The 12,495-nt window shown below is 40.8% G+C and overlaps 1 protein-coding gene across 9 annotated transcripts in view; it reads right to left on the bottom strand.

Moving 5' to 3' along the window:
• The window catches only part of dmd (dystrophin), a 320,772-nt gene that overhangs the window by 7,291 nt on the left and 300,986 nt on the right, over nt 1–12,495 (bottom strand). For 7 of the 9 annotated variants that reach the window (XM_042405326.1, XM_042405319.1, XM_042405320.1 and 4 more), the window contains 6 exons: nt 12,192–12,328; nt 10,164–10,202; nt 9,181–9,246; nt 5,018–5,083; nt 2,734–2,892; nt 150–393 (listed from right to left, as the gene is read on the bottom strand). In XM_042405326.1, the coding sequence (XP_042261260.1) occupies nt 150–393; nt 2,734–2,892; nt 5,018–5,083; nt 9,181–9,246; nt 10,164–10,202; nt 12,192–12,328 (711 nt within the window). The remainder of the gene's footprint in view (nt 1–149; nt 394–2,733; nt 2,893–5,017; nt 5,084–9,180; nt 9,247–10,163; nt 10,203–12,191; nt 12,329–12,495) is intronic. The other 2 variants (XM_042405321.1, XM_042405323.1) reach the window with 1 other exon arrangement.

The raw sequence follows: 12,495 nt of genomic DNA, 5'->3' as shown, positions 1-12,495 counted from the left end.
TTAACACGCACAGAAAAAACCTGATGATGTTTGGAACGAGGGCTTAGTGGAAAAGGAGAGGAGCAACCTTTATATTTGTCAATTAAAAAAATGTTAAACAAGTGAATGGATGTGTGTAATCCGGATCAAAGTATATTCATTACATGTACCTGCTCCAGTAGCTGTCTCAGCCTGTGCAGTTGGGACTCCAGCTGTTTGTTGTGGTCCTCCAGGATCTGCATTCGGGCTTCCAGACGACCTTTGTGCTGTCGCAGCAGTTTGGCCTCTGCGATTAGCTCGGCGTCGCGTGCGCTCTGCGGTGACACCGGGAGCATCTCCGGGGGCGACGGCAGCGGGGACAGGCCCTTCCTGTCGTGGGCCTTCTTCAGACGGTCGTACTCGGATTGCAGCTTCCTGCAGAGAGGACAGCGGAGGAATCAATGGACTGCTTCTAGCACCGTGTGAAATATTAAACTCCCACTGCTTAGGACAGAAGCTGAACTTTTGTTTTATTGATTGTCGAGGAGAACCTAGCAAAACAGATAAATTATACAGTAAATATAACACACCAGCTAAAGCACACTTATCTTTTTCCTTTAGAATCAACAAATCATAATAATAAACTAAAGCAGAGAGATACAAAAAGTAGATGAAAGAGAAGAGTGCAACAGTTAAACAAGGCTAGTTGGGTGATATGAGTTTTATGTAAGCTGTGTATGAATTGTACGTTTATTAAGCCTTCACTAGTGTCACTAGTCACAAGAAGGGATGGGTATTGTTAGAATTTTATCAATAATACTACTCTTATTGATAATCCTTATTGGTATGCTCGCATAAGTATTCACCTCCCCGGACATTTTGTCATGTTACAATCATAAATTAAATGGATTTTATTGGGGTTGTATGTAACAGTCCGTCATTTAGAAGTTGGGGGGAAATATTACATGGTTTTCAAAATAAAAATCTGAAAAGTATTGAGTGCATATGTATTCACCCCCTTTGCTGTGAAAGCCCTCAATAAGGCTAAATAAGTGCAACCACGTGCCTTCAGAGGTCACATAGTTAGCTCAATAGAGTCCACCTGTGTATATATTATTCATCTCAATATAAATACACCTGTTCTGTGCATACCTCAGAGTTTGTTTGAGAACATTACTAAACAAACATCATGAAGACCAAGAAGCTCACCAAACAGGTCTGGAATAAACTTGTGGAAAAGTACACAGCAGGGTTAGGTTATAAAAACATATCCTAAGCTTTGAATATCTCACAGAGCAGCTTTAAATCTAATCCACCTAAACTGACAACTATTAGTCGTGCACTCCACAAATCTGGCCTTTATGGAAGAGTGATGAGAAGAAAGCTGTTGCTGAAAGGAAGTCATAAGAAATCCCATTTGGAGTTTGCCACAAGTCATGTGGGAGACACAGCACACATGTGGAGGAAGGTACTCTGGTCAGATGAGACCGAAATTGAACTTTTTGGCCCTAGTGCAAAACGCTATGTGTGGCGAGAAAGCCAACACTGCACATCATCCTGAGTGAAACACGGCGTGGCAGCATCATGCTGTGAGGATGCTTTTCATCAGCAGGTACTGGGAGACTGGTCAGGATTGAGGGAAAGATGGATGGAGCCAAATATGAGGCAATTCTTGAAGAAAACCTGTTTCAGTCTGTAAGTGAGACTGGGGCAGAGGTTCACCTTCCAGCAGGACAATGACCCTTACAGCCAGAACTACACTGGAATGTTTTAAGGCAAAGAATGTTAATGTCTTAAGAAAGGCCCAGACCTCAATCCAATTGAGAATCTGTGGCGAGACTTGAAAATTGCTGTTCACAGACTGTCTCCATGCAGTCTGACTGAGCTTGAGTTATTTGCCAGGATGAATGGGCAAAAATTGCAGTCTGTAGATGTGCAAAGCTGGCAGAGACATACCCCAAAAGACTTGCTGCTGTGTTTGCAGTTAAAGGTGGTTTTACTGAGTATTGACTCAGGGGGTGAATTGTTACATTCAACAGATGTTTGCTTTTTTTGTTTGTGGCACAACAAAAAGTATTTTACACCATGAAGCACTATGCATGTTCTGTTAATCAAATGGTAAAAAGCCCAGTAAAATGAATTCCAGGTTATAACAGAGCAAAATGTGAAAAAGTCCACGGAGGGTGAATGCAAGGCACTGTACAAACCTACATTCTCAATAAATGAAATAAGATTCTGGACATAAAAACACTAAGTGTAGATTGAACATAGTGAAATCAGTCACTGTCACTCATCCATCATGTCCTCTGTCATCCTCCCTATGCTGATGATGTGAACAGATTCACTGCCTGGAAGGTACAGCTGGTGGAGGGGGGAGGGGCTGGTTTCTCAGCCAGAAAGTCAACAAGAATTAGACTAATGTTAAGATCCCTGGATAATCGGGATAAACAGATAATGGTAGATAGGAGACAATAGATAAATCAGTTGAAAATATCACTTTTCTATAATGTAAGCTTGATGAACAGGGGTTTTAATAAATTACTCTTATTGGCTCTTTACTTGCAAGGGTTTTATTGCACTTTCAGTACCGAGCTCAAGTTACAGTCTCACTTTAAGAACGCCTAAAACTGAATATACAGTTTCAAGAAATACACAAACTATTTGGAAGCTGCAAGCTGCTTGTTGTTTATGCAAATCAGGTCACTTTAGGCAACTGATCCTATTTAAGTTAGAGCCCAGTTAAGATAACTGGGGTAAATAAATGATGCCACTGACCTGTTCTCCTGCTCCAGGTCATTGAGGACCCTCTCCAGCTCTCCCTTCTCCTCCGTTTCCATGGAGATGAGGATCTGGGCTGGGCTACGGGGCTGGCTGAGAGGAGAGCCTTGGTTCAGAGACTGGCAGTAGTGCTGGATCAACATGTGCTCGTCATCGCTGCAAACGCACACACACACACACGCCAAACACACCCACCAGTGATGGGCAGACATACACACATTCACATGGTTGCAAAAATGCATACACACACACACACACACACACACACACACACACACACAGAGGAGGAAAATGGAGAAAAAGAAAATCAGCAAGTGGATGAAACAGCAGCAGTGACACAGGACTGCACCACAGAAGAAGAGTGTAAAACACAGCAGGGACAGAGAGAGGGCCAGGGTGTCGTCTTCACAACACATTTGTCCTGAACTCTATTTGGAACGCTGGATTTCGGAGCGATTCGATTGGCCACGCTCTGCCAACTGTGAGCGTTGAGGCGCGCGGCCCGAGATGTTTGGGAGGGTTTTAATAAAGCCAGGTATTTAGATGCCGCTGTGTTCACCGCGCCGCTTTCAGCTCGGCCAATCCTCCATTCTGAATACTAACAGAGCTGCAGATATGTGCTGCTTAAACAACAAATCCCCTTCAAGATAACTGCTGACTTGAAAGTAAAACTCATTATGGGAAGGGAGTGTAGCTGGCCCGGTTCAAAACGGCCCCTGGGTGCTCTCTGCTCATCTTTTATGCTTCATCAACCAAGCTGCATTTTACAAGTTATGTTGATGTGTTACACTGGAGAAATTCTTTACTTTTTATTTTAAATTATGGGCTTTTTATCTAGCAGGTTAAATTCAATGTGCATCTTTCATACATGCTAGTCTTTCAAACTTTTACTCTTATTATCCCTGAATGATATTCATGTTGCAGCGAGGCGAAAGACAGAATGCACACAGACATGAATATGAGATACATAACATACTAAAATACATACTAATCTTTGGGCTTGATGCTCTATTAGCAATTGTGATGGCAACTTCTGAGTGTTGTTTACTGTCCACACTTGTTCAACTCAAGTTTTATGGAACATTTTGTGTTATTTTCCCTTCATTTGCATGCTTCCAGCTTCACAGAATTTATATTTTCAGACAGGAAGACTAGACCTTAACAGCTACTGTGTATTTTTTTACCTTCTAATTTCCTTGTAATGCTGTTTTCTATTTTCTTTATTTTTCTATTTCACTGTGCTGATTGACTGTAAACTGGCATGTAGTGGTAACAAGCTTCAAGACAGCTGGCTGTCAGTATAGAGAGTCTGTGTGTGTCAGGAGTTTAAGACAAAGCAGATTAAGCGGCTTGTTATTTATTATTTAATTTAGAAATATCAAAAGTTAAAAAAGTGATGTCTTATTTTTTATTTTTATTTTGCCTGACTAGTCAAAATATCTGATGGGTTTAAATTTATAATGATTTCAACCTGTAGCTGGAAGCAATAAATGTGATAAACAATGTAGAGCATTTTCTATATTAATGTTTGCCTCCTATTGTCAAAATGATCAAATGGCTATGTTGTAGAGTTTAGAGTGCTGCAGGTGATCAGTAACACCGATACACAAAATAAAAACCTTAACAGAATTTGTGAGTTTCAACTGGAGGCTCTGGCTTTTCAAAATTACAGATTACATACGCAGAGAAATTGAGAAGAGTAATGCTCACGTAGGCCAAGATTGTCATCAACTCAACACCTGCCAGTTTGTTTACGTCCCTCTCTCTGTTCCGTGTTTAAAAGAATCTCTTTGCAGGTGCTAAATACAATATATTTTTTTTAGAAAGGGGAATCAGGGAAAGCAAATGCATGGTCACAGTGATGACTTTAAACAGATTACAAATATATATGAATACATGAATGCTACTTTGTGATAAGAAGTGTGACGGAGGACAAATACAGTCTATTATTGCATATATACATCGTATCAGAAAATCTTACCCCTGAGGACAACATGAATATATCATGTGAGATGTGCTGATATTATCAACTATGTTCTGCTCAACTATACAGAGCTATGTTTATGTTTATGTAGGATATGATAATTCAAACAAGAATAAATCCATAATATGAGCTTGTCTCCAGAATAGTCTAACAGTCACTGACATATATCACAACCAGCCAATGGAAACAAAGACAACAGAGCCAGTTCACACATAGCCGGCCAATCAGTGAGTGAGAAGGTTGGCAAAACAAAAAAACAACAAACAAACAAACAAGCAAACAAAAAGCGGTTCTCACATGCTCTCATTGGGTGAGATACTGTCATTCAGATAAGAGCCATTACGATTCTCCATTTCTGCTAACCTGCGGAGGGGGAAGAAACAGAGCAGTCAGTCCCAAAACCAAAAGGTCCAGCAGTTAGCAGATTATTCTAGAGGGAAAATCCACCTCAAAACAGAATTCATATTTGTTACTGCAATGATTCAGGGCTTTTCAGAGTGTAACCTGATGTGCAGATCGATATGAAAACACTCAACTTAAAATGAAACTTTGCCAAACCCACTTTCAGGCTTCGTGTTTCCTGTGATGGCTTATTTAACCTTGCAAATTCCATCTGTGTAGAAGCTGCTTCTTACAGAATGAAAAAAAGGAGGCCTGGTGTTACACAACACTAATTGTGTGCAAACAGCGGCAGGAATACAGCCACACACTGTCTGCAGCCTATTTGAAAGTGTTTACAACTGAAACACTACAAACTCAAGCAGCACCTACAGTATCTGGCATCTTTGTATTTTATACAAGTCAGCTAATATTGCCTTGAAAGCTGCCTTATGAAAGTAATGAGTGGCAGACCTTCAACACATAACACCGCTAATTGGTTTTCAATTTAATATGTCTCACTTTGTGCAGCCGCCTCTGTAACTGATTTACAGTCGTCGCTGGCTGAATCTCTGATGTGTTGGTCACAAAGACTGTAAGATTACTGCATGTAATGTGGCTCTAAAATATAATGACAATATATGCCAAACACAGGAACACTGCATTAGTAAAGAGGAGCTTTTAATGGACAAACACTGGCTTCTTAAAAAATAGCACTAAAGTTAGTTTTTGAATTCTTTTCATGGAAACTTATTTGCTTTTTTGATGAAAGTTAAACGGGAAGATTGTAGGAGAGCTTAGCTTAAAGGCTGCATGAAATTAAAAATACATTTTCCCAGTGTTATTACATTTTGAAATATCATTCTCTGACATTTCTGTTGCCACTCCGATACAGTGGAGGTGAAAAGAATTTTGTGTCCTAATAGTGTCAGGATGACTCACAGACACCGCTGTCAACAGTTTCATAGAGACTGTTTCCTCTAGAAAGTAGCTCTGCTGAAAAGTGTTGACAGTGATGTCTGTGGATTATAATCTTTGACCTTGAGTTAAGTCAGAAAATATGTAACTTGCAGACTGCAGCTCTAGCATACTGCAAGATGTATTGTTTAATTAGTCTAACCCCTAAATGACTGGAAGTATCTTTTTAACATTAAAGAAACCAGTGTTTGGCCACTAAGAGGAACCCTGTAAACACACCCTCTGGCTGTGTTTCTCCAACAGATCTATGAGAGAAATTGCCATGTTGCTATCACCTCTAGATCACTTTCCTGATGGTCGGAGTGTCTGCCCAGAATTTATCGAGATTTTGGGGTAGTGTGCATTTAAGCAGCATCTGCCCAGGCAGGTGTATTTGTACTCATAAGCTGCTGTGCGCTACAGAAACAAGAGATAACCTCGCGTCCTGGAAGCCATCAGCTCACCCAAGGCTTAATTATGTTACTTCTTCACCCTACCACCTTCCTTTAATCTGCTGGATAGTATCTGGAATCCGCTAGATCTAGACGCGACAGGGGCTGGCTGAGAGAACAGGGCCTGGAGCTGGGAGTGTGACTCAGCATGTGTGTGTCCGTCAGTATGTGTTGGTGTGTATTAATGTGGGTTAGCTCAAGGCAACAGTGAGTGGTGTCAAACACTCTGCCAGGGATCAAACACTCAGCCTGTGGCTCAGACCTCACACGGACTCCACTGAGGAATGCCAACAGTGCCTGACTGACTGATTAAATGACTGATTGATCGACTGCTTGATTGACTCATTGTTTGATTGATTTGACTGCTTCTTGTCCCTCAGCGGTGGGTTTCTGGGATCACTGCAAACTGGAAGAACACTGAAATGTTTTGGTGAATAAGCTCTGATTGACTCAGTGTGGCACCACAACAATATTGATGGGTTTTCTCTCTCTTTTGAGTCCAGTATCGATGAGGCTTTGGAGCGTACATGCTGGCGCACTGAATGGTACAAGCAACACCTCAAATGCATTAGCATATGCATATACTGGACTCTCACTGCAGAGCGCTTATTCACCAAAAAGTCAATGCATCACTTTATCATGTGTACAAATTCAGTTTCTACAGTATGCAAAGGGATATCTTGACATTTTACTTTAGCCTTACATCATTCTTCATCTTCATTATTACCTGACTGAACTGGAGAATTAGTTTCAGCACATTTGGCATTTAAAACCAACACTGCTGCTGGCTGTAAGTTAGCTTGAGTACTGTTTTACTTCCATGTAGTGATGTCTTCTACTTGAAGGAAATATTCACATAAAATGTCAAATGTTAATAATAAAAACTGTTGTCAAGGTATCCCATTGTCCATCTCAAAATAATCAACAATCGTGCATAAACGTCTTTCAAAGCACTGGCATATACAGCCATAAATAACTGAAATATTCATATAGAATGAGTTGTTTTTGCTGTTAAAGGTACAGGAAACACTAAATTATGAATTTGTGGCTAAACAGATGTCAATTATGTTTGTGACATTAACTCTTAGAAATGTCATAAACTGTCAGTCAATACTACATCATATGGTTCATTGATGTGATTGGTTGAAGTTAGCTGTGATAGACAGATGGTTCATCCAATCACCTGCCAGGTATTTTTTTGAAAGTGCCTGCCCTTTTCCAAACAGTTTCCAAGGACGACTTCTCAGATGGTTTTGCAGAAACATGTACCTTGAACAAATTCTTCACCGAGTAGCTTTTTACAAATGACAGAGAAAAGAGATGTTTGTGTGCAACATCAATTTCAGCAGAATTGGATACAAAACTACCTTCAGTGGTAAACAATTTAGTTCTGGAGGCGATGCAGCAGCAGAGTTTTTTTCCTAATGAAATGAGTGATGATCTATTGAGTTATCTACACGTGTTACTGTTACAGCTGTTTTAGGAGCACCTTAAAGCCTCTCTCTCTCTCTGCCTGTCTCAATTACACGCATGGTGAAACAGACTTTGTAATGCATTTGGGGCTGTTGAAGTGGTCTCAGTCTTCAGGTTTAGCCTATTGATGCTCTGTGTTCCATCAATGTTCTGTTCTGGTCATTGAGGCTCATCTGGCTTAAGCATCACACTGTGTGCTATGTTTGTGTATTGCCATAGTAACCTTAGACATGTGGATTTGTTGTTGTGTGAGGCTCTGAGGTCATTATCATGATCCTCTTGATTTTATTTGCATCTAATTGTAGCGTCCATACCATCCTGACATATGGACTTCCATGAGAAATATCTTTTTTGTGTTGTTTTCTGTGATGTCAAATGCTTTGCACAGTACATAATACAGATTTGGAAGAAAAACTATTTTAAATCAAGTTTCCTGTACCTTCAACTCAATCGTCAGTGTTGTATAGAAGATATCTGACATGAACTGTCCTCTATATTAAAGCTTCTGTCAACGAAACAAGAAAAAACTGACTGGATATGACATGTGCCTGAAAGGTAGCTTCACATCTTCATTGTTAGCATTTAATAAGATTACTCACACTAAATGACTAAAATAGACTCACTGGGTTGTGAACAGGGGAGGGAAAACAAATTACTTAAAGCTGCTGATTGATTTGAACATCAATCTGCTGTGAATTTCAAACCGTGGTGTGTGGGGAATAATCTGACTTTTGCAAGGTAAAAGCTCTTTTAATTGGTGATTAACAGCGTTAAAAATACCCAAAGCTCTTTAATGATTGTTGTGCTCAACTTTTAGATTTATTAAGTGAAATAAATATGAGAATGTTGACCGAAAGTTTCCCCAGAACTGCATCAGCAAAGAATTAGGACAACTGATCCCCCGTGAGTTAGCGGCTGCATGAACACAGCGGGGGAAAGACACGCATCCCAATGCAGGAAGTGTGCTGCGCTTTAGCATTTTCTCCAAATTCATTATTCCAAATCACATCAATCAAAATGTTCCTGGTGTCTGGGAGAGCTCTCTGGAGGAGCCATTATCTGCAACGCTCGTAGGGTTGAGGACAGCAGCAGGGAATGCAGAAAGTAGAGCACGGGGAAGGTTACTTTCCCGCGTCCTGTTCACAAACACAATGAGCCTATGCTGCAAGAAGCCGCTGCTGAATGCAGATAGTGTGTTACCGGTTGGCGTAGTGCTCGATCCGAGTGTGTGTGTCGTCATGTGAGAGCTGAGGGGACGATCCAGGCCTGTGAGAGAGAAACAGAAAGAGGAGGAGAGAGATAGAGCTCGTGAATCCAAGCGGGAGGGACTCATTAATCCTGATGCACACGCACACATGCACAAGCAGCATGAATCCACAGGAGAGCTATGAGGGGAGCGACAGTACAAGGCACAGATGTGTGGCGGTGTGAGATGCTCTGTAAATAAGCTCCCTGCTTGTATCCTGTACTCCCGGCTTGGAATACATTTGCCTTTACTTCAAAAGACATGTTGGATCTAAGATCTCACACCTCGTCTGCTGAGGGAAAGATCAGTATTTTGAGATCATTAACCAGGAGTCTCTAAGGATCGAACAACTTCTCCTGCAGTGTTTTAGTCCTTGAAAAATTAGGATTTGACTCTTTAAAATCCTGAAAACTTCCCTTTACAAGGGCACCTTGACGTTGTGAAGTTTTATCTGTTCAGAGCCAGGAAAGTGTCAGGATGATCCAAAAGTAAGAAACTGTGTTCATATGGGCATCTGACTATTCTTCGAAGACAGACTTGAAAATTGTCAACCTGCCCTTTAACAATGATGTCATTATTGTACAAGGCTACCAGCATGTTTAATATCAGTGGAGTGACTCATCGTGAATCACAGATCTGCAGGATGATGTGGGGTCAAGCAGCAGCAAGAAACTGTTGAGATGTGAACCCACCAGAACTACAAACAACATGACACTACACAATGAGTATGAAATGATTGGAGGTGAGTGTGTGTTGTGTGTTTGAGACTGACAGAAAGAATGTGTGTATGATTAACAGAGGAGAAGGAAATCATGTATCATGTTTGACAGAGAGAACAGAGAAGAGAGAGAGAATATTTGAACATGAGACTGAGAATGTACAGGTGCTGTGTGTGTGTGTGTGCGTGTGTGTGTGCATGTGCAAGCCAGGTACTCACGCATGGTCTACGGGCCAGAAGTTGATCAGAGTGACAGGACTGCAAGACAAAAAAACGTGAGATGATGACACAGGAAGTGGGAGGACACAGCACAGCAAGGCATGATGGGAGCTAAAGCATGGAAAGCAGCGGGGGGCCAACAGGGGGAGTTGTGAGACCAGATTGACACAAACAATACAGCGTGATCAAATATGAGTTATTGTGCACAGGTACAGCACGGGCGCTCATACACACAAACCATCAGCATTGATAAGCTATTGATTATTGATTGACCTGTCAGTAAAAGGAGCAAACCTTTTCAGGAATAATACAGCAATCATATGATGTGAGGTATTTAACAACACACAAACACAATATAAAAGCTGTGTGTGTGCATTGCTGCATTGTAGCACAGACACATAATTCACAGCAGCACATTAATCCTATATAAAAATACCGAGTGCATGTGTAGACTTGTGTGTGCACATGTTTAAACACTCATATAAGCCTTTCATTCATCACTTACAGACCATAACTGTATAAAAGCTTTAAAATATTGGGTTCCTTCTTTCTTTGACAATAAGCTTCTCACAGCACTACATTTCATATATCCATATCTGCTCTACAGTATTGAACAGTTGGCCTTGAATAACACTGAGACATTCATTCCTCTTTAGGTGCCAATACATACATTATTATTGATTTGCTTGCTGACTGCTGTATGTATCTTTAGTCAATAGCGGTGTTAAGGGTAACTGGATTCCGATAATCATGAACAGTTGATACTGACTTTAGCTTATAGTAGGTATATAGTATCAGCCAATAATTAACAAGAAGTTACTGTATAGAAATAGCATATATACTGTATGGTTGAGGTCATTTAGAGACAGTGGGCCTCTGATAACATTTGCTCCAAGAGGAGTGTTCCAAGTGAGAGGTGGCACAAAATGAGTTGTTGGTATTTTGATGGAAATTGGGTCTTAGATGTTGTGCTGAGAACATGTGACAGAACCACATCTTTTTCTGGTGCAACGTCACTCCGCTGCCGATCTGGTGATTGTGTAAACAAGAGCAGACTAAAGAGAGCGAATGAGCAGCAATAACAGAATAATGCTTGAATAAACTGTTTTAATGAAACACTTTCTAACCGGAGGATGCCTTTAAATCATTATTCTAAAATAACATTTAATGTAGCATATAACATTTTAATGTTATGTGCTACATTATGTGTTGTTGCAGCAGTTTATACTGTATGAAAAGCCGCTCCTTCACTTTATTAAATCCCTGCAGCATCTGAAGGCAGCAGGACTGATATGTATGTGTGACAGAGATGGCATTATACGTGACTGTTACTGTGCTCACTTTGATTGAATCACACGCAAATGACACCGGGCTGCTATAAAACACACAAACACACACACACACACACACACACACACACACACACACACACACACACACACACACACACACACACACACACACACACACACACACACACACACACTAGCCTGGTCCACCATTCTGTCTGTTTAGGAAGGACATGTTGGAAACAGAAATTTAATGTTTTACTCTTGAAATGTATGACAGTGCAAATACAGCTGTATGACATCAGTGAAGATATAATGTGATCACTGATATACAGCAGAATTGTGAATAAAATAGTGGTGGGTTGAGATCATCATAACATCTCCATGTTACATCCATAAAACATCAGGATTTCTTGGAGAAGCTGTTTCCATTTGTTGAGCTATTGTTGTCATGCTCCACTGTAATTGGCTCAGCTGTTTCACTAGTTCTTGCACAAGACCCAGTGGTTTATTTAACCGTAAATTGTCCTGTTAAGTACATACCAGATCAAATTGATCAAATCCAGTATCAGTCAGGCTCTATTTATATTTATAAATTCTAGATTTATTTGAAAAATTCAGTGATTTCCTCTCAAAGTTCTTGACTCTTGAAATGTCAAACTACCTTATCTCACATCCTTCCACAATATGAGGCATCAATCACAACTGATGTGTCTGTGAGAGAGAGAGAGATACTCACGTTTCCATGTTGTCTCCCTCCAGAATGGTCTGGACAGGCAGGTAGCCCATGCGTGGGTGTTTGGCAAAGTAGCGCTTGGTCCTGAACTTGTTCTTCAGCACCTTGGCAAAGTCCCTGACATCCTCCCCTGATGTAGTCTGGAGAGAGACGGGGCACAAAGGTGGCTTTGTTAACTCCAGAGGGAGTGGGGCTCACACACACACACACACACACACATACACTCACACACCTTTTAGAAAACGCTGCTCATTTATTTCAAGTCCTTTGACTTTATTCACACGTCCAGTCAGTGAAGTTAATGCCC

Source organism: Thunnus maccoyii, chromosome 24, assembly GCF_910596095.1.
Source record: "Thunnus maccoyii chromosome 24, fThuMac1.1, whole genome shotgun sequence".
Classification (NCBI taxonomy): Eukaryota; Metazoa; Chordata; class Actinopteri; order Scombriformes; family Scombridae; genus Thunnus; species Thunnus maccoyii.
Note: the sequence above shows the minus strand (reverse complement) of the source record. Positions and strands in the feature narration are given on the sequence as shown.